Source organism: Sinocyclocheilus grahami, unplaced genomic scaffold (assembly GCF_001515645.1).
Source record: "Sinocyclocheilus grahami isolate Dianchi unplaced genomic scaffold, SAMN03320097.WGS_v1.1 scaffold8.1, whole genome shotgun sequence".
Taxonomy (NCBI): Eukaryota; Metazoa; Chordata; class Actinopteri; order Cypriniformes; family Cyprinidae; genus Sinocyclocheilus; species Sinocyclocheilus grahami.
This window is the reverse complement of record NW_015505187.1, coordinates 3,055,009-3,077,929: the sequence shown is the minus strand read 5'-3', so window position 1 is coordinate 3,077,929 and position 22,921 is coordinate 3,055,009. Positions and strand designations below refer to the sequence as shown.

General features: G+C 41.1%; 1 protein-coding gene across 1 annotated transcript in view; it reads right to left on the bottom strand.

Moving 5' to 3' along the window:
- The window catches only part of nav3 (neuron navigator 3), a 176,939-nt gene that overhangs the window by 36,348 nt on the left and 117,670 nt on the right, over nucleotides 1-22,921 (bottom strand). The window contains 12 exon segments of the mRNA XM_016279507.1: nucleotides 13-90; nucleotides 303-326; nucleotides 902-925; nucleotides 1,273-1,293; nucleotides 4,569-4,621; nucleotides 4,791-4,979; nucleotides 5,118-5,269; nucleotides 7,645-7,686; nucleotides 7,859-8,293; nucleotides 9,824-10,553; nucleotides 11,201-11,468; nucleotides 11,693-11,813. Of these exon segments, the coding sequence (XP_016134993.1) occupies nucleotides 13-90; nucleotides 303-326; nucleotides 902-925; nucleotides 1,273-1,293; nucleotides 4,569-4,621; nucleotides 4,791-4,979; nucleotides 5,118-5,269; nucleotides 7,645-7,686; nucleotides 7,859-8,293; nucleotides 9,824-10,553; nucleotides 11,201-11,468; nucleotides 11,693-11,813 (2,137 nt within the window).

Below are 22,921 nucleotides of genomic sequence, written 5' to 3'. Positions count from 1 at the left end.
CATCACACTCACGTTGGCTGCCAGTTGAGAGGTCAGGGTCGCCACTTTCTCCTGAGAAGCATCCAGCTCTCTCCGCAGTTTTCTGATTTGCTGTAGGAAAATAAGTGGTTTCTCATTACAAACCTCTATGAGCAGTGCACTGAAGTAATGGAGAATAAACTTATTTTATTGTCTTTGCTTAACAGTAACAAAATAACCTAGATATCAATCAGTGGCCTCTGGTAAGCACTCTGGCATGTAAGACTTTCCAGTGCTTTCCCTTGTATTATACTAGAAAGAGTGTATGTAAAATGAGAAATTACCGTTGTATTTTGGACTGTTTGGCCCTTGATTGAGAAAAGAAAAGTACAATTAACTCTATGTTTCATGTTCGTACAAAATGCAGGTTTAACCATGAAACAGGAATACATTAGTTTTTAGCACATCTAAGGAAAAGTTAGCCGTTACATGTGAAACATTACATGACAGCATATATAAAAGTCTGCAGTCTTGGACTAAAATGTTAGCAGTAGAGAGAACTGTAATGGCACACAAACACAAAAGGAAGTGAAATCAAAGGAAAATCAGTGATCAAATGAACAGGAGTCCAAATCAAAGTGAACCTGGGAAATTATGGATGTGTGTGTTAAAGATGTTTGTCCATGACTGTATGTGTGCCAGTGAGAAAGTGAATTATAGATATCGATTCCATAAGAGTATCTCATGAAATAATGCAACATAGGCTTACATTTTCAATTTTGAAAATACTTGTTGTTAAACGCACTTGTTGTTGTTTGTCCAATTCAGTCAACCACCTGATGTTGGACTTTGTGAAAGTGTATCACTGTTTGACCTTTTATTTCTTTTACATATTTGATTCTAACAAAATCACAAATATAAGTAGGAAACAAGATATTCTTACCTCCGAGTGGGCCTTCTCCTCCGTCTATGGAAGAAAACAATAGTTAAAGGACACAAAATTACCCAAATACAATATTATGAACTTCCCAACAGCTTTTTTGCACACATAACCTCAAAATCAGTCACCTAATAGATCCAATAAGAAGAAAGAATTAAGAAGCCAAAATCCACACCAGCTTTTTGCAAATACTTAAAAGTAAGTCACAAAGCCATACACAATAACAAATGATCAGAATTTTGCCATTTGGATCAGATTTGTGGTTATTCGTTAGTAGCAGCTGATTTGAAGCCAAATGTTAGACTGTTAGGGTTTGCAATGTAATTAAAATGTGAAGGTAAATACAAACTGCTTTCTGCATGATGAATTATTACCTTGTCTAAAAATGCCAGCACCTGAAAGTGAGAAAATGTGTGTTCAAATAGTGGCAAAGACACAATGCTGAGCCACCATGAGCTTCTGAGGTGGGTAAACTACCTCTCTAAATCTCCTCATTAGTCTTCATTCATAGCCTTGATGAATAGTGGATGTTGTACTGTAAGTATTCAAATTGATGACTTTTTAAAGAAATGAATCTTTAAAGTTATTAGTTTTTCAAGCTCAGGCAAATGGAAACAGTATGTATGATGTTACTGTTATTTAGAGACTAGAAGTTAATATTGATGAATCTGCTATAAACGAAATGTTCCCTTTCTAGGGAACTCCACGCTGCACCTCCTAGGGGGCACATTGGGGAATGCAGCCTGCATGTCCGGTGTCTGAAGCACGTGTGAAACAATGCCAATCTATTGGTCCACCTGGCCCATGACGTCATAGGTGGGGTGCCTGGAAGTATAAAAGGGCAGCTGCTGAATATGTCATCCTCTTTGCTGTCTTCAGGAGCCATCTGTTTGAAGCTCATGTGATTGACCAGGGCAGGTGAGCGTTGTGGAGAGTCTGTGCCTCCGTGCCCGAGGTTTCTGACACTTGAGGACACACATGATCTATGTGTCATGTGTCTTGGTCGGGAGCTTTCACGTTCAGTGCTTGAGGGCTCTGAACGCGCTCATTGTGAGTGTCTCCAATGAGAAGCTCCATTCGCGTTTGTCCCTCTTCTTGAGTGATGAGTGACAGGCATTTGCGTCTCACGGTTTGGGTCCCGCTGCTGCCGTGGCGCCTGAGGGAATGTGTGCCTCTGTGTTTGGATTCTAACACTTGAAGGCATATTCTGCTTTCGCGTTTGTCTCAGCGAAAAGCACGCGCATTCAGAGTTACACGCTCATTGTGATGAGTCATTATGTCTAGGCTCTGCTCACGTTTGTTCCTATTCCCGAGGGATGCAGGACTAAGCGTTTGTGTTTCGCGGCCCGGTTCGCTGTTGCCGCGGCACAGTTGGGATAAAGCTTGCAAAGATCGCTTTGATCTGCTGGATCCGCACACCCTCTCTAAACAGGTTGTCAGATGCGGCAGATACTATTGGGTTTTTATGACAATGAAGTGTGAGCACTGAATCGTTACAGCCTGATCCTGTGAGATCGTGGGCGGAGCTATATTCAGCACGGCCTTGCCTCTCTAATATGCATGTTATCGTGTGTGGAGAGCCTCGCTGGGCGTGAATATATATTATGTGGAGAAATGCTTGCGAGCTTTCTTTCCCAGGGTGTTTCAGCACCTTAGAGTGGTTATGGGTAATGTTCCTTCTTGTATTAAGCCAGACGGGTTTAGGAATGGGCTGCCTCCCCAGGCTTCTGGGTATTTTTAAGTGGGCAGTCCCTCTGAATCCCGCTGAGTACACTGCTCCCCCTCTTCATGGTTTTAAGTGAGCAGTCCCTGCTCTGAGTGTAGCTGTCTGCAGATGGTTATGCTCCAGCTCAAGCTTACTTTGATCTGGAATATAGCGGTCTGAGGGCAGCTATGTTCTAGCCTGGCTTGGGTTCCCCTTGGCACAAGCTCTCTCAAGTAAGCGCTTTGTCCTGTCTTCAGCCTTATCTGAGGGAACTGCTATTCGAGGATAGCTGTGTCCAGCCTTCTAGTGTTTTTGGCCACGGCTTACATCAGGCTTTGATCTCGGACTGATGATGTTTATGTGTTCGCTCTTAGCGAATCATTTACTGATGGCCCGGATCTCCCTCTTGTGAGCTCCTGGTCAATGACATTGGCTTGTCAATGTCACCAATGACAAGCTCCTGGTGGTTATATTACAGCCATTGTTATGGCAGGACGGGCTTACTTGAATACAGCTATCTGAGGCTAGCTGTGTCTTACTGGCAGTTGCAGTGAGCCCTCTCCTGGAGTGATCCCCTTTCCTAGGTACCTACCTATCAGAGGATAGCTATGTGATAGCTCAGTGATTGCTCCCCTGCCTAGGGTTTTAAGTAGCGGTCTCTTGAGCCCTTGCCTAGACAGCGCTATCTCCCCTGCTAGGGTTGTAAGTAGATAGCCCACTCTCTGTGGTCTGGGTAGTCTCAGTCGGTCCCCCTTATGGTAGCCCCTTCCTATGTACCTAGCTATTTGAGGGTAGCTATGTGCTAGCTCAGTGATTGCTCCCCTGCTTAGAGTTTTAAGTAGCGGTCTCTTGAGCCCTTGCCTAGACAGCGCTATCTCCCCTGCTAGGGTTGTAAGTAGATAGCCCACTCTCTGTGGTCTGGGCAGCTTTGCAGGAAGGTTTTGCCTGGCTATCTAGGCTAGTTGTGTATGGTTATTCTGGTCTACAAGCCTCCATAAGGCCTTTAAGACATAGCTATCTGAGGATAGTGGTGTTCTAGCTCAGCAGCTATTTCTCCTTACCGGGATTTAAGTAGCTATCTTTGAGCTCCTCTAGAGGCTTACTAGTTAGTCTCTTCGGTGGTCTTGTGTATCCAGGCTTATATGGCTCACATAGCATAGCTATCTGAGGATAGTTGTGCTCTTAACTTGGGTGGGATGTTCCCCTTGATCTAATTGGGTTCCCCATTTCTGCCAAGTTGTGTGAGCGGCCCGTGGCGCAGTGGCATGGCCCCTTTCTGAGGGGGCAGCGTGGAGTTCCCTAGAGGGGGAACGTCTCGGGTTACGCATGTAACCATGGTTCCCCGAGAGGGAATGAGACGCTGTGCCCCCTCGCCATGCCTTCGGCCTGCCTGTTTATATCTCCTTCAGACAGCTAAGTGGATGAAGTATTCAGCAGGTGCCCTTTTATACTTCTGGGCACCCCGCCTATGACGTCATGGGCTAGGTGGACCAATAGATTGCCGTTGTTTCACACGTGCTTCAGACACCGGCCATGCAGGCTGCATTCTCCAATGTGCCCCCTAGGGAGCGCAGCGTCTCATTCCCCCTTTATTTAAATAAATTTAAATAAACAAAAACATTAAATAGTAGATCAATTTCGCACATAAATGACTTTGCGTTGTTGCCCGCAATCACGTTAAGGATCAACATCTACACATGCATAGTGATTTTTTTTTTGCCATCTAGTGTTTTAGAGGAAAATAATATCAAATGCATATTTTACCCTGGTGTGCCTTTATCCCTGTTGTATATATATATATTTGAAAATTATTTTTAAATCAAGAAACATGCGTATTCACAAATGTAAACAATCCCAAAGAAAGCTACAGCCAAGATTAGCTAATTCTCTTGCAAAATTGAAATTTGACTGTTTAGTCAGTCTGTTTATTACAACCTTTCGTAAGAACACTACAACGTCACTCACCGCAGAATACAAAGAGGATGTGCTCGAGACCAAAGACAGAGAAGAACCATGAACTACAGACAGAACAGAACACAAGAGTGTAAAAAAAAATATATTTTTTAATGCTACAACTGACTGTTTTCTAACAGATATCTGTATAAATAAAAAAGTTATCGATGTACAGATGTAAATAAATAAATAAATAAATAAGCTCTTATCAAGTAAAGTAACTGCAATGCTAACCTTCATCTGTGCTGTCCCGGAAGGAGCCGGACCGGCTCATCCCACGTGGTCGTTCCTCCAGCGAGGTGGCACTGCCCCCCAAAGTGTGTCCCTCCCCGTACAGCTCAAATGAGTCCTGTGCTGGAATACTGTTTGAGCGGCTCATACTGGTGCTGGGAAGATTATACTGCGACATACTGGTGGGGCTCACTGCAACACAAATACCAGGATGACACAAAAATATCATTCATTTTATAATATTTGTCCATGGTATAATGAGAAATAAAAACATTTGGGGGGGTTCTACCACTGAAAATCATAAATCAGATATGATATATGTTAACATACGCAGGTTTGAGTAGTGGTATTTGCCAGTGTTGGTGTTGGTTGTGCCCGGTGGTGAAAGTGGACTTCCTGTGTCCTGCAGTCCTCCAGTGGAGTGAGAACGCAACCATTCCTTTCCTTCCTCATGTGACGTCTGTCTGGAGGATGGAGGGTACCTTATTGGGTGCAAACAGACTATTTTAGCCATTCCGTGAGGTAATAATATTTTCCCAAAATGCAATGCTTTTTCAAATAGTTTTTTGGAAAATAAATTCTGTTCCAAATATAGAGTCTATAAAACTGAATGCACTAAATATCTGGCTGTAAAAGGGTGTAAAAATGATTTATGCAATAAAGCTTGATGATAATAACAGCCCACACAGTCTCACATCCATTGTTCTGCAGTAATAGCTTTAGGCAGTGGGCAGTCTTATCAGCATGCTTGAAAGACAGTTTCCATAAAACTAATAGAGATCACGTGGATCTTCCTGGCTGGACAATCTTCAGTGCTGACCTGAGCCTTTAGTATTAAAATACCATATTGTGACCTAACAGACTATAAATGATTTGATCACATTGCAATTTAACTGCAAATAGAAGGTCACATGCATGCAGCATTTAGGCTGTTTATCATTCATCATGACTGCATGTCTCTTTTACAGTAGTTTGAACACAATAGTCTAACTTTATTTAAATGCTGTGCTTATCTTTGTGAATATTTAATTGCTTCTTAAGAGCATTGTGATGTTTTCCTGCTATGGTTTCTGTGGTTGTCTCTTGCTAAAAGCGTTAATAAATGGAATGCTGGTGAGTCACACGGTTTGACAAGTCACTGTGGATACAGTATGCAAAACATTTTGCCAACACTGCCAGCTTTGTGGTTCATTGTCAGAAAGTTGCTATGCAGTTGCTAAGGTGTTCTAAGTGGTTGTTTGGTAGTTACTTAATGGCTCAGGTCAAAAGAGTCCATCCCTAAGTCTCTTGATAGACTATAGATATGACTCAGGTCCTGCCTTCTATACTATTCATAACCATTCAAAAGTTTGGGATCAGTAAGAATTTTTTATTTAAACACAGTATATATTAAACACATATTAACACAGTATACACAGTAATACACAGCAATATTCTAAAATATTATTACAATTTTAATTGTACATTTTCAGCAGCTATTAACTGTTTTAATTTATTTTAAAATGTAATTTATTCCTGTGATGACGATGCTGATTTTTCAGTTGCCATTACTACAGTCTTCAGTTGTGCTGCTTAATAGTTTTTAGAAACAGTAATTTAGTATTATTGTGGAAACATTTTTATTCAGGATACTTTGTTTAATGATTAAAATAGCAGCAATTATTTGAAACAGAAATGTTTTGATTAAATGTCTTTACTGTGACTTTTGATCAGTGTTGGGGAAAATTACTTTTAAAAGTAATGCATTACAATATTGTGTTACTCCCTAAAAAGTAACTAATTAAATTACTTAGTTACTTTTTATGGAAAGTAATGCGTTACGTTACTTTTGCGTTTCTTTTTTAAATCTGGGCTGGGCTTACTTGTTTGTTTTTAATATAAAAAGTTTTTCTTCTACAAATGTAAAAGCCCTTTCACAACAAAAGTGAAATGAATGAGCCTCAGGCTGAAGGAAATGTAAGTTCTTGTCTGTACAGTAGAGGGCGCAGCTCTAACAAATTGCATGAAGAATATGACGCAGGAGAAGAAAGTTCAACACTATTCAGCAATAACAAAAATAAAAAAACACAAATGTGTCATTTTTGCTTAGTATGGTTGAATTGGATCATCGAAGGTCAGTAGCAAAGACATTGGTTAATAAAATGGGATTAAATACATAAAATATATTTGTCTTATTTAACATATTTAATTATTGCAGGTTTGTATAATATTCTGAGTTTGCATTTGACTGTTTTTATTCATTTTGAGGAATACTGAATCTGTTTTTGTTCATATTTAGTCTAGAACTACAGTCAGCATCACGTTCACACAGCACACACAACGCCTTTGCACTTACTCCCGATTTTTCTCAACATGGCAACACAAGAGCTGTCAGTTAATAAATGGTGGGAAAAAGTAACTGGAGTTAGGCTACTTATTTGAAAAAGTAACTCAGATATTTCCTTCTAAATTAAAAAGTAATGCATTACTTTTCTAGTTACTTATTTGCGTTACTTGTAATGTGTTACCCCCCAACACTGCTTTTGATTAATTTAATGCGTTTCTGCTTAATAAAAGTATTAATTTCTTTTCACCCATTTTACCATCCACCAGGTGAAAAATTTAGGTTTATTCACTTTGAAAAGTAATCACACAAGTCTCCTCAAAAAGCCTCATGATTAGAGATTTAGTATTTAGGGTTAGGGGTTTGTTCAAATCACTAACTTAGTGTTATAATAGTGATGCTTGCCTTAGCAAACACCACTGATACATAGATTAGCACATGTAGTGACAATTCTAATGCTAGTTACTCGATAAAGGTGAGAACATAAAAACATACTTATGAGGACAATTAGATGGATAGTGGTTACATTAGTACCTTAATCCCTTTTTGGGGAGAGTGTTTCTGTCAAGAGGCATGCTGTTAAAACAGAAGAAAAATAAGAGTGTTATCTATGACAAACAGGCAGATTTAAATAGCTAAGATAAAATCACGACTAATAGATTGTAATACTCCATTACTTTATTAACATATCATGTAATAAGCCTTTTATCACTCAACGAATACCATTTGCTGGATGTACTCCACTTACCCCTCAGAGAGGGTGGACTTGACGCTGCCTGTGCGGGTGACTTTTGGCACATGGTGGTGTGGGAGCGGCAGGTCTATGGACTCTGAGCTTGTGTGTAAACTGGTCATACTGTGGCAGCTCAGTGTGTCTTTACTGCCCGCAGATGAACTGCTGAGGTTTGGTGGCCAAGGCCGGGCGTTAGAGGGCAGAGAAAGGCCTGACGCCGGACTAGATGCCGGGGAGTCAGTACACAGGTCAGGCATTTTGCCATATAGCGGGCTGCTGCCTCCGCTCTGCCCACCCATGCTGCCCAGGCTACCTGTTCCTGAGGAGGGTGAATCCAGGCTGGCCTGCCGCGCCAGTGTGCCATGAGGGCTGCCCAGTGCCGATGGACATTTACTAGAGTCAGGGGTGCCAGGGGAACTGGGTTTACTGCTGGCCTTACTGCCAAACAACCTGGGCAAAGTGATAAAGCAATAAATTGATCATGTACATTGTTGCATTGAATTGAGTTGATTTCACAAACAGTTTACACATGAAAGAATGTAAATGTAACCATGCAATTTCAATCAGGTGCATGCATAATTTCATTGGCCAGATTTTACTCCAACATAATCAGTGGTGGATCTGCTTATGGTTATCTCTGTAAGGCTCCAGCAATAACAGTTAACAGCCTGAGGTGATGCAAGCAAATCCAGTTATACACTTCGGCTTCACAGAGCAGAGGAGCGCAACACGCAGACATGTTTTTAAATGGACACACCTAATAATACAGAGATCAGTATGCTGTAAACACACATCTGCTTTAATCAGCTCTGAACTGATCTGATCTGAATGGCAAATCATGCTCCCTGGGGAGTGTTTCCATATATGCACTTATACACTATAACCACCAGGTGGCAATCTGACCCTCCACTGTCTCATGCGCAACTGTCCTCTGATGTGAGAGAGAGGTGCTGAGACAGACTGCTAAAGCTGCAGTGTGATTTAGATTGTCAAAAATGGGTTGCAGGTCTAATATGAGAGCAGAGTCACAGACAACAGGGAGATACAATGCTAAATGCATAAATGATCAAGTACAATTTAACGCATAATTGTGTAAATTAAACAGGCTTTTTACAGCTTAAAAGGCTTTTCGCAACTTTTGTTGAAATGAAGGCTGTGTTCAATCAAACTTCACAGTGTTTTGGCACAGAATCAGTTTTTTAGAAGCTAACCAAATTAGCTAGTCACTAAGGACAGGTTGCATAACAAGACCTCATCCTCATAAACAATGAACAAAAGTACAAAAAAAGAAAAGAAAATGCGCCAGACTACATTAAATATACAAATGTATCAGTTTGGTTTGTTCTCACCACAATTTTGTTTTGTGCAGTAAATTGCAGCCTGTCATGAAACCATTCAAAATTCTAGACATTTAGAAACCCAAATTCACATTTTTTTCTTGCACACTGTTGAGCCTATCTCAGTCCTATCCTCACTGCATTGGGTCATCCCTTGATGTCCACAGTGAAATCTGGTCCTGAAGCAAAACCAGTTCAGAAGCACCGATTTAGTTTACATCCTGGTCTATTTATTAGAGCTTCTGTGGGCTGCTGACAAGATTTCAGTTTGGATAAGACTAAAACATTGAGCTCTGTAATCCATCACAAAATTTCCTAGATCTCCAAGGTAAGTCTAAACTCATTGGCGAACCAATTCAGCAGTGCAGCGCAGCCCGAGGCAACTCACATACTAAGGAAACATGCTGGAACGCTTCCTCCACTCTGGCCAAGAGGTCACAACATCACAGGAGTGAGCCAAACCACAAAAAGCAACTGTTCTTTCTTACTGTCTGCCTTTGTCCATTTGTCTCAAGCTAACTGCCTACTTTGCTTTCATATTTTAGTCTCATCTGTGCTTATGTCTGCCTTTATGTCATCTTTGTCTAACTTTTCTTGTCCTCCTATTACCCCAGCCATTTTATTCTGAAAGAAAGTCAGTTACCTGCGGAATGTGGGGGATGCAATGTCTGGGTATTTGGAGCCTGGCTGTCTGAGTCCAGATTGGGTGGATGTGGGACTGGATTTGGGGGAGGTAGACAACCCTGTTCCCTCCTGATCCGACCCTGCCACTTTCTCTTTATCAGTCTGGTTGATGGTGATGGGACTTGAGCGTCCTGAGCTTACTTTCCCAGGGTCTCTTCTCTTTGTGCTGGTTGGGGTTCCTACCACCCCTCCACTACCTCCCGCAGACTTTCCACTGACATTTGAATCAATGCTGCTAGAGCTAGAACGATGCCCGCTGCGGCCCACCACGCTGCTTCCCCCACTAGATGACTTTGCTGGTCTAGGTAGGGAGCGATACTGGAGTGGAACCTTTGAGCCTCCACAACCTAACAAAACAGTGTCATCCTGGTGTTGAGCACCATCAAGACTCGTCTTCCGCCCATTGCCAATTCCTGTGCCCTTCCCGATGCCTGCAGACTTGGGTACCTTGCCTAAAGTAGCAGAACCACTTGCCAAAGTTGCTCCGCTGGCTGTGATGAGGGCTCCAGTGGGACCTGGAATTTTCTTAAAGCCAAAGGAACTTGTGGTAGGCGGCCGACCAATGCCTGAGGGTGGCTTCTTCCCTTCATCTCCGCTACTCTTGCCCGCATCTGATGGTGAGCGCTGAATACTTGGACTCTTAGATGGGGCTTTGCCTTTCTCAGATGCTTTGGCATCATCTGTTTTACCTGTCAGCACAAAGATGTTTGTTATGGCACTGGTACCTCCTGTTTAATCATTCAATACTGCTAGCCATGGGTGGCCAGTTCTTGCACATTTTTTGCAAATACTTTCACAACCCAATCAATCATCACCAATACAATGCAAAGCCACTCTGCCAAACACTGCTGTTCTAGCCAATGGCACTTCTTTGCAACTCAGTAAACAGCACAGTTAAGTTACTCTCAGCCAAAGTTACTTGTTCCTGCTGAGTATCCCAAAAATGTAGCTTGACAGAGGCTCAGTGGCAAAAGTTGGCTGAGATAAAGAAAAAAACAAAACAAACACTCAACAGTCCCTTAAAGTTACCAAAAAGCCTCTACTCTTTTGATTTCACCTTCTCTTTGAAGCTACAGTAAGCAATTTTCTGGAATACCATGCATAAAAGGTCCCCTACTGACAGATATCACTGAAATTGTGCAGCCTTTGGTTTTGTAACCAGCTTAAAGGAATCCTTTTCTTTCATGCATCCTTGCAGAAACTTGCGGGTTTCATTTTAAAAGTTCTTTAGAGAACTTAAATTTTTTACGGTTTTCTAAAGGGCCAAAGAGTCATTCTGAGGAACTACTGCTTCTTTTAATTTTTTACAACATACAATTGTATAAGAGTTTGATACCTGGTGTTTTGAGAGAGGTGGATGTGCCTTTGGTCCGTGGTGGTGTGATGCCAACCTGGGCACTCATGCCCTTCCTCCAGGAGCCTGTTTGAGACATGGACAAACCTGTCTTCTGGCCAACATCCTCACACTGACATGAAGAGGAAGGGGATGAAGTCTTCCACTTGTCCATCCCAGGCTCCATATCTTCATCAACCTTCTTCAGATCCTCAGCACCAGCCCAGCTGCTAGCATCCTGCTCGGTATGTCTGTGCGTATCTTTATTTGACTGTGAATCACACAGACACACAGAATATAGCTCACACACAGAAATCTCACTTTGGCAATCCAGCTGACAGATGGCCAAACTTTTCTTACTAGCCAAAGCAAAATGTCCAAAACTCTCAGTCTGTTCAGTCTGCTACGGCCTACTGACAGATTGCTGATACAAAGCTATTTATAAAAATGTGTCTGTGAGGAGAAGAAATACAGAAGACTAGAGTGTATGAACACCTGTGCTGCTTTGCTCTTGCGAGATGAGATGCCAGAATACGTGGGTGGATTCAGATCGTCAGTGCCGATGTTATCTAAAGTATCACTCAAACCACTGCTGACTGAACTACTGTCATCCCAGCTGTAAAGACAGAAAAAGAAAAGTGTGAAAAAATATAACCTTTATAAGCAGAAACAAAAACAGCCAAAAAGTATCATTAAACTCATACTTAATGTAAGCTGATGGACCAACACACATTAGTTGACAAACCATGACTGTGTCAAATCATTCAGCATTAAAAATTACCCATTACTTACCATGCCTGGTTAAGAAATAGTGTATCACTAATGCACCTTTGTCATTTTTAAATTCAGTTAGGACATTGTTTGTCTGATTTATGAGCATGTTTTCTCTTGTGGACACGTTCCATTCGTGCTTTGGGTTTATCTTCTGTAAATATGAAGTTCATCCCCGCAAGGTTTGTCTTTGATTAGACCTTTCCAAACATTCTTCACAAGGACCAGAAATATGATTGCAATGCACGTTCATTCATATTTCAAAGCCCGTTATTGTTGACTCACTGTCACCATCTTATTCATATTAATTTCTTTAATTAGTCCACTCTGCAGCTTCGCCACTTCAATTCTCATTAACTATTGACAATATTTCTCTTTTCCCCAGTCCTGACGTTCTCATTGCTCTCCATTTACCAGACCGTGTCTAATTAATGAAGGATATTAAACAGTAGCTTTGACACCCTCGACTTTGTTGACCCAGTTGAAAATCCTAAAAGAAAGCTGAGTGTGAATGCATATGAAGCAATTATTACTGCCAAAGTGGAATTGTACAGACTTGGCCCAGTCAATTGCAAACTCATGTTCTGTCTATTACACCAGATAAATTATATTCTGTTATTTATCACTTACTGTCTTTATCTCGTGTTGCTAAGCAAACTGTGTTTGATCATGTGTGTGCACACATATGTCCTCATATTTAATGAATTCTTCAGATCTGATCATAGAGATATTGTGTTCAAATCTCTGATGACTGGTGGTTGTTTGCTGCCCGGCTCTACAGACTAAATTGACAGCTTTACAGAAACAAAATCCATTTAGACAAGACAAAGAGAAACATCCTGACATTTACCGACATCTTCTGACATAAAAAGAGATCTCTGAAATATTCAAACCTCTTTCCTGATGTCAGTATCTACAGTTCAATTATTCATATCGATACTAGGATTCTGAGTAATGCTTACAGAACAGTGTTGGCATTGAAAATTCAATATATTCACGTCTACCCAGGAGACGTGCCTGTCCAGGACATTTCGTCTTCTTCTTGAAATGTTTGACGAGCTAGTAAAGATTCGCTCAACTTTTATAATGTATGCAGGACAGAGCGAGAAGGAAAGAAAAGTTTGAGAGGCTGAAAGCGACTGGATAATAACTGTGAGAGACCCCGCAGGGCTCTTAACACCAGCGTGTGGGTGTTTCTGAAGACTCCAGCATTAGAAAGAGGCTTGGTGGGTGCGAGTATGTGCGCAATCACTCTAAAAATATCATTATTGATTTTTCAACATCCTTGTTTCTCCCTTATTTAACTCCAGGAGCACTTGGCACATTTAGCTTGAGATCTGATACTGTTATATAATGATGTCAATTAAATATTAGAGATGCCAAACTTTAAAGTCTATTATACAACAGACCGGTTTCTTAAATCTGATTAGATGGGCATTTGAAGTCAATGTAACAAAGCTGATATATGCACAAATTCTATATTAATGCAACAAGCTCCTAAAAAAACATTAAGTAGTTTATATTACTTGGTAGATAGTCTCACTTGTGATCCTCCCAGTCTTTCAAGCATAATAATCATTAAAGTCTATTGATAACATCAACAATGGTTGTGCCTGAAACTTGTGTCTAAACAATGCATTAGTTGGAACCTTTCAAGAGTGAAATGACTTCAGTATCTAGTGGCCTGATACACATTAGCAGCTAATGCTTTAACACCTGGGTAGAGTTATTGACTTGTTGGTGCTATGATATGCTGGCAGTCCTGCATTCAGACAAATGTTAAATCAAGCTTAATACTGCAAGTTGAAGTGCAAAGTGTTGCAACAGAGCACCTACACAAATAAATAACCACCAAATGCTCCAATCCAGTTGACAATTTGCTAATATGCACTCTGCTGAAACCTTACCCTGCCTTTTGAGAGCTTTTTCTGCATTTGCCCTCCCAAATAACAGTAACAGCAACAGTAAACATCTAAAACTGTGGTACTCAAGCTTAGGCGGGCATCCTTTGCCAGTGGAACACTTTTTGGCAGGGGCTCACTGGTTAAGGTCACCTTGACAGTCTTGTTTCCACACACCATTGTCCCCGCTGAGTGTGCCCACTGCTTCGAGAGAATGACATCAGCAGGAAAAGAGCACTGTCACTGTTATGCAGCCAGAATGGTGACTAAAGCTCTACTTTAAAACTCCACTTCACAGGAAGCTGCAAGTAGGAAACCGATTATCTCATTTTGGGTATTTATGTTAAAAATGTATTTTTGGGTTTGACTGTTTCATATTATTTCATAAGATCTTGAATTTTGACAATTAATGCTTAAGGCCATGGGCAGCATTTCAAATATAAATTCCCGGTAATTGACCATGAGAAATTAACTGTGACAAATGTTATATATCGAAGCACATTGTCAATGATGGCAAAATCATTGTCAATCAAGTTCCTTTTAGTGCAGTTTAAGATAACATTACAAGGCTTTCTATAAAGCACATGCCTAGAATGTGAACAGTTTGACTGTTTAAAAGCATTATCTTTTTTCTTTACATTTTCTTATGCTAATTCGGCAAAATATAATTGTTTGCTCTCTTGAACACATGGAAATTAACCTAAATATCAATGAATGTTTTAATGAAGTAGTGAATAATTACCTCAATATTTGACTAAAATTTGACAGTTAATTCAGCACAATAGCCTTGGGGTGACTGTCAGTGAAAATCTAGGGGGGTACATTTCTTTCTTTCTATTTTTTTTGTGATGCCCTACAGACAGCGGTGGATCCCGGAAAAGGCCAAATATATTATAAGCAGTCCGTTAGGGTGGCAGAAAGCTCCACCTCAGCGTACAAAGAGACAAACAGTCCACTTTTGAGTTATTCACTGCCGTTTTACAGGAATATGCATGCTGTCTGTTCCAATCTTTCTTATTTAAAATGAATCATGATTCAGCACAAACGTTTTTCCAAGCTTCGCCATGAATTATCCTTCTCTATCCCCTCCCGTGCACTGTAGGCTGCTATGCATCATGAAGGAAAAAATGCTAAAATGCTATGCTTTATAAGCTAAAAGCCAATACAGATCAAGTTAATACAATCTGAGCACTAAGCTGTGGAAGAAGCAGCTGATTACCACAATCTGGTATGATTTACTGGGACTGTACAACATGATTCCACTCCGATTCAGTATAGTTTTTTTTATCAACAGTCAGACCTAATGCTGCTAGCGAGATGAAGACCCCAGAGAGCTGCCCTAGAAGTTTGCCTATATGGGCTGAATATTTTATTGAATATTTTTCCTGTGCTGTTGTATTTGTGACGGGACTGACAGTCAGACCAGGGTTACATGCAGTCTCTGGACTATGTCCTTAGACACCGGTCCATTCATGACAGCCTGAGAAAACACACTCAAACTCCCTGCAATGTTTGCCTACACTTGTGTCTTAAGAAGATGTATTTTCTAGTTATAACCCATCCATAATTCACACATAATTTACATAAAATGTGTTTCTGACTGTTTTTGACTCACGCACTTGTTTGGTTGGGTGAATATTTTCCACAGATTGTTGTTTTTTTTTATTTAAACACCTCACAGTGTGAGTGCAGGCATTCACTTTACTTTCGTTGAAAGTGTGGTGCAAATGTCCATTCAAGCATACAGTAATATTCTCATGCAATATCCAGTGATGAAAGAACCATGCAACAATAACACTCAATAAAACTAGATTTGCATCCTGCGTGGATCAAAATAAATCAATTTCTCGATCAGTAGCTGTGTCCATTGGTCTGTTAAATATGTTTCATGCTGTGGTGTAATTATGGAAAAGCAACATTTCAGAGGAAATTAACCATTGTCTGCATGCTTGCATAACAGTCCTGTACCTGTATGTGTATATATATATATATATATATATAAAGAACAAATGCTGTCATTTAAGTGCATGCATCCATCAGCCAGTCATTTCCACTTCTATAAATCAAATTAAACCCTCAAACAATAAATACAAGAATTCAAAGATTACAATAGGAAGTCTTAAGGACATGATGCCATGTTAAATATTTGTAATTCTTCACGATGCCATGTTAATTAATTTCAAAGAAACTCATTTACAGAAACAATGTCTGCTATCCAATGATCCCCAAAGGGAAAATTTACAGCATTTAGTCTTCGAATGTTGACGCTGATAAAACGACACACTGACAGCTTTTTCAAATATATAACAAAGAATAATCCAATTTAACAGAGTAAATCTTGTTAACATTAATCAAAAAACGAAAACACAGTATTTTGTACTAAGCTGAAGTTAATATCTAGAGCTTCAGCTGTACATTACACCAAATGGTGACAGGCCTGTTAAGAGTCACCAACATACCAAAGTATGTCTCAAAACCAGTGACCAGTACTGAGTGAGGCGAAAGGGTGAACACTAACTCACCGCCCTGCGATTGATGCTGTCTGGCTGTGTGCAAGCTGCCCATGTCATGCTGTAGCTCCAGGGGAGGAGAAATCAAAAGAAGAAAAGCAAAGGAGAGGGAAAAAAGGAGGGGAAAGAAGATACAGGAAGAATGCAACCCACCTGCTTGGCTGCGAAACACGGGCTGAAGGGAAGAGAGAGACATCTCGCCACTTCTTACAGCTCCACCCCACCCCCTACACCTCACCCCTCCCCTGGGCCCATCATGCACTCTGAGAAATGCTTCAGACATCCTCAACCAACTGGGGCGTTGCCAGAAGAGACAGACTCCAATCAAAGTCAGAGTCAGGGTCAAACTTGAAGTTGCATGCTAGGAAATTATGCACAAAGACCTTTATGCGCTAAAACTTTGGGAAATGGAAATATCCAGCACATATTTATAAATTCTTAAAGGGGTTCTATTAAGATCTTTTACAAAGTCTTGATTTTGTTTTGGGGGTGTACTAGAACATGCTCTCATGCTTGGTGGCTCGAAAAACGGCATGCATACTGTCCTTAACAAAATGCATCATTCAAAGTAAAAAAAAAAAAAAGTGAATCAGTGGTTGTATTTGTACAGCTTAATCAAATCAGTTTGAAAGAAATGACCTTGTGGAGGCAGAGTATGACAATGTCTCTTATGAAATCAGGGACAGTCAAACGTCACTCCACTGGATTGAGTGAAAAAAAATTACTTGACTTCTGCATTGCAGAGGAAACCGACAACCAGCCGCCACGAAACACTAAATCCGCAGACCTGAGCTTCAGATACACCGCATTGCTTTGGTAAATCAATAGACTGGCACCACTGAGGGATGTAGAAGCTCTAGTTTTCAAACAGACAAACCCACAAATCACAGAAGCAGTGAACTGCATTGTTGATTAGTAATTGTATGACAATAGCTGTGTCTCATTTAGAAGGCTGCGTCCTCCGGAGGTCGCATTCGAAGGCTGCATACGTCATCGAGGCTGTCTTTCAAAGTCAAAAAAAAAAAAAGTGAATCAGTGGTTGTATTTGTACAGCTTAATCAAATCAGTTTGAAAGAAATGACCTTGTGGAGGCAGAGTATGACAATGTCTCTTATGAAATCAGGGACAGTCAAACGTCACTCCACTGGATTGAGTGAAAAAAAATTACTTGACTTCTGCATTGCAGAGGAAACCGACAACCAGCCGCCACGAAACACTAAATCCGCAGACCTGAGCTTCAGATACACCGCATTGCTTTGGTAAATCAATAGACTGGCACCACTGAGGGATGTAGAAGCTCTAGTTTTCAAACAGACAAACGATACCATTTTAATAATTGCTTTTGACTTTAGTGCAATGACAACATACATTTACTACTTTACATACTACACAGTATAAATGAGTCTCAAAATATATAGCTGACTTTATACTGTAGAAAGTGAGTCTTCATATTCATAGGTATTCTACTTTAAAAATGTAAAAACCCATTACATAATGCAGTAATGTAGGCTGGGTTTTACTGCCTGGGTACTAATGAAACCTCTTGTTTGTTTATGCGGACAGTGTTTCTGTTTACATTCTTAGGGCAATGATCAATCCAAATACTCTATTACTTACTGACTTTGAGCAGTGTTTGTCACTAGCAGAGTATCCTATTAAATCTATTATCTAAACAGATACACACCGTCTGCATGAAGAATTGAGTATGAATCCCAAAAACCCAGACAGCGCAAGCAGAGAAAGAATGGCTTGATTTTTGTATCATTCATACAAAGACACATAAAGGACAAAAGGGAATAGTGAAATACTAAGACAGCGCATTTAAGGGTTCATCCCAGGTGAACATACAGTAATTACTCTGCTCTTCTGTAAAATGCTTGAAGCTGAAGTTCAAAACTTAAAAGTGATGAACTACAAAATAAGTGTCTGAGTAGTTTTCTCTATTTAGTTACTACTTAACATCCCTGGGGGAGTTAGACGAGATTTACATTGACATACCATCAAAGTTTGTATACTGAAAATGAGGAAGAATTTCTCAAGAGAAGAGAAAATGTTATTAACATGAAACTGTTACTATTGAGGAAAGAAACCATGTAGGTTGACCTTAAACTGTCTAGAGTCAGGTTCTGGTTGATTTGGTGGACTTTGATGGATGGTCTTGAATGCAAAGGGAAGTAAACACAAACCAGGAGGCTGGCAGGGGGTCTCAGTATTGGGAGTCATGGGAAACATGGTTGGAAATTGCAAAGTGTTACATGAGACTTCAAATACAGAGAAAACATAGTCCTCAAAAAACATTTCACAAGCACCTATCAACTTTTTAATAAGCAATTTATCTTTTTTTATTATTTTTTTTATCTAGATTATGTATGGCTTCTGAATAAATTGCAAATAATGCACCATCATGTTTTGACAAAAAATATGTGTATTTTAAGGTGAAAATATTGTATAGCAAAATAAATAACATTTTGGAGACAAAACTAAATAAGTGAAACAATATCTATATATTTATGATGGTTTAAAAATTATAACCAATTTGAATTACTCACAATTTTTCAACCTTTGTTTGATGTTTGATATAAATGTGGTTAATTAGATACAATTATAAAACATAGTTTTTTTAGAAAAAGAAGTCTCTCTCTCTCTCTCTCTCTATATATATATATATATATTTATATATTAGTGCTGTCAAATGATTAATCGCGATGAATCACATTCAAAATAAATGTTTTTGTTTATATAATATACAGTGGGTACGGAAAGTATTCAGACCCCCTTAAATTTTTCACTCTTATAATGTTTATATTTCAAATATATTTATATATAATATAAATTATATGAATATATATATGTAAATACATGTAAATATTTTCGAAATATATTCTGTATGTGTGAGTATTTATACATAATAAATATACACAGTACACACACACATACTGTCACGGGTTGCTACTGTGAGGAGCACGGAGCGAGGAACAAGGAGACCAGGAGTACAAAACAAAGGGGTTTAATATTCTCTTCAGGGAATCACACGTAAGATCGCCCCCCTCCCGGACGGCGCGTCCCGCGCCATAACAGTACCATCAGGGAGGGGGGGAGGGCACCCCGGATCAGGGAGCCATGGCGGATCAGAGGACTCAGGAGGCCATGGCGGATCAGTGGACTCAGGAGGCCATGGCGGAGCAGGGCACCCCCCAGGAGTCCTAGATTTCACAAGTAAATTTTTTTTGGGGGTGGGGGCATATACCCGTGGCCGAGCCAGCTAAGGCCACGGAGGATCTACCATGGCCTTAGCTGGCTCGGCCACGGGTATATGGCCCCCCAAAAAACATTTCTTGGCGAAATCTAGGAATCCTGGGGGGGTGCACTGGAGGAGCGGGCACTAGATGGTGCTCTAGAAAGCGCTTACGAGGAGCGGGCACTGGAGCGAGCTCTTGGGCTGGAGCGGGCACTGGGCTTGACTGGGGATCAGGAACCCTCTTTGGGCTTGACTGGGGATCAGGAACCCTCCCTGGGCTTGACTGGGGAACAGGAGCCCTTCCTGGGCTTGACTGGGGATCAGAAGTCCTCCCTGGGCTTGGGAGCCCTTCCTGGGCTTAACTGGGGATCAGGAGCCCTCACTGGGCTTGACTGGGGATCAGGAGCCCTCTCTGGGCTTGACTGGGGATCAGGAACCCTCCCTGGGCTTGACTGGGGAACAGGAGCCCTTCCTGGGCTTGACTGGGGATCAGAAGTCCTCCCTGGGCTTGACTGGGAATCTGGAGCCCTCCCTGGGCTTAACGGGGCATCTGGAGCCCTCCGTGGGCTATACTCGGGAACAGGAGCCTTCCCTGGGCTTAACAGGGAATTAGGAGCCCTCCCTGGGCTTAACTCGGGATCAGGAGCCCTCCCTGGGCTTAACTCGGCATCAGGAGCCCTCCGTGGGCTATACTCGGGAACAGGAGCCCTTCCTGGGCTGAACTGGGGATCAGGAGCCCTTTGTGGGCTGAACTAGGGGATCAAGAGCCCTCCGTGGGCTATACTCGGGAACAGGAGCCCTTCCTGGGCTGAACTGGGGATCAGGAGCCCTTTGTGGGCTGAACTAGGGGATCAAGAGCCCTCCGTGGGCTATACTCGGGAACAGGAGCCCTTCCTGGGCTGAACTGGGGATCAGAAGCCCTTCCTGGGCTTAACTCGGGATCAGGAGCCCTTCCTGGGCTTAACTCGGGATCAGGAGCCCTTCTTGGGCTGAACTGGGGATCAGGGTAGCGCTTACGTGGTGCTGGCACTGGAGGGTGCTCTGGAGGAGCAGGCACAGCAAAGCGCTTTCGAGGAGCTGGAACTGGAGTGTGCTCTAGAGGAGCAGGCACAGCAAAGCACTTTCGAGGAGCTGGCACTGGAGTGAGTTTTGGGACTGGAACAGACACTGGAGCGAGCTCTGGGGCTGGAGCCGACACCGGAGCGAGCTTTTTGTTTGGTCCGGAATTCTGTCACGGGTTGCTACTGTGAGGAGCACGGAGCGAGGAACAAGGAGACCAGGATTACAAAACAAAGGGGTTTAATATTCTCTTCAGGGAATCACACATAGCACAAGGATGGGACATAAACAATTCCGGACAAAGAAACTCAGAACGGGACTCCAGTATACAAAGACACCAATGGGACACACCTGGGAGCAAATTAACTAATTAAACAAACACAGCTGGAACCAAATTCATACAACGAGGACAGGAACAGGAAGGACCAAATAAGGAAAACAGGAACTAAATGGGAACATACACGTGACACATACATTATGTAAACAAAAACTTTTATTTTAGATGCGATTAATCATTTGACACACACACACACACACACACACACACACACACACACACACACACACACACATATATATATATATATATATATATATATATATAACCTTTTATCCTAATGGTGAGGAAAATAATGTGTTATAAGAGCAGCTTTGTGGAGCAGGGCACGAATAGTCATTCATTTATGAAGCAAGCAAATTAATCTCAATTAGTGAGTGATTTCCTGCACCAAATGAGATGGTACGGTGACCATCTATAACCTGAAAGAACTCCATGACTCCATTTCAGTGTGATAAATGAAGGTGCAGGAGTTTGAATCATTTTCAGTTTAGAATAATAATTCATCCTGTCAGACTTGTGTATAAAAACACTGAATCAGTCACAAAACCACATTTGTCTAATCTTTGTATCTTTTGAATATTTGTAAATGACTGTAAAATCACATCACTACAAAATCCTCCCGCTGTTTACCACAGAATAACAAAACCACAGATCAGTTTAACATCAGTCCTTCAAACACACAAAAACCCTCATATCTTCGTTCGCTCTCACTCCCTGCTCACGAATAACACAAACCAATCCCCAAAGCTTTCCTTTCAAGTACAAAAATGCAGAGCAAGCTGTCATAAGCAGCCAGCCTCTTTCTCGGAGTCTGAAAGCGAAGGGTTTTACTTATTCATGTCCGCGTGCTGTTGCATGGGTCCTGCTTTTTCAACCTCAGAGCTGCCGCTAGCCATGCTTCATCTATGTTGCATGATGGGAGTATTTATAGCTAAAGTCTTTTAGCCACCATTGGATTAATCTCATGGTAACTGATTTCCAGACATCATCACAATGATGCATATAAAACTTTTTGTCAGACAGACACTCAATTCCCATTCCATTCAGCCTGCAAAGGCTTCAAATGACCTGTTTCATGCAAGTCAACACTATCTTTTGTCTTTTTAATGAATATATTACAGGATTACTAAAAGCAACACTGTGAGATTATGGTGAGATTTACTAGCAGCAGCCCACTTTTGCACGTTAGGCCAGATTTCTACGAGGCAAAATGATTGCCATTATACGGGAGACGTGTTGCTGTTGGCCTGGGCTGCATCGCTGCTTATTCAGCAGTAGAGTTTTAAAAGGGCAACAGCAGATTGAAATAATCTAATTTTCCCCAGCCTGAGGGTTTCAAACTGAGCTACATGCCACAGCAGGAGAGAGAGGGAATAAGCTTTGTTTAAATGCCCAAATCTCAGCAGTCACACTCTTTGAGGTACTACACACAGATGGCCGCTCAAAGCATATGACAGCCACAATTACACTACTACACACTGCCAGTATGCAAACACACTACTGACTGGCTCTTTTATTCAAACGGATAAAAGTTAGTGAGCCTCCAGCATGTTGAGCGATGATATGAGTTGCTAACATCAGCCACATATGTCAGCACTTCAGCCTTTGCCTGGATGATCATGTAGGCAATGCTACTTCGAGTCTGGCTCGCATCATTTTTTTTGTTTCTTTCACACTGTTGCCTGTCCTCTCTTTAGGGTCAATCAAAATGGGCTAAAATATTTTTCTTAAAAGTTGCCAATGTTGCAAAATAAGAACAAAACTTCACGTTTGGTGAAAACTCTTCTTTTGATATCATAAACTTTAAAATTGCCTAATATCAATGAGATTTTATATAATAATTGTATAATTAAAATACAAAATACCATGCAATATAACAACATTATATATATATATATATATATA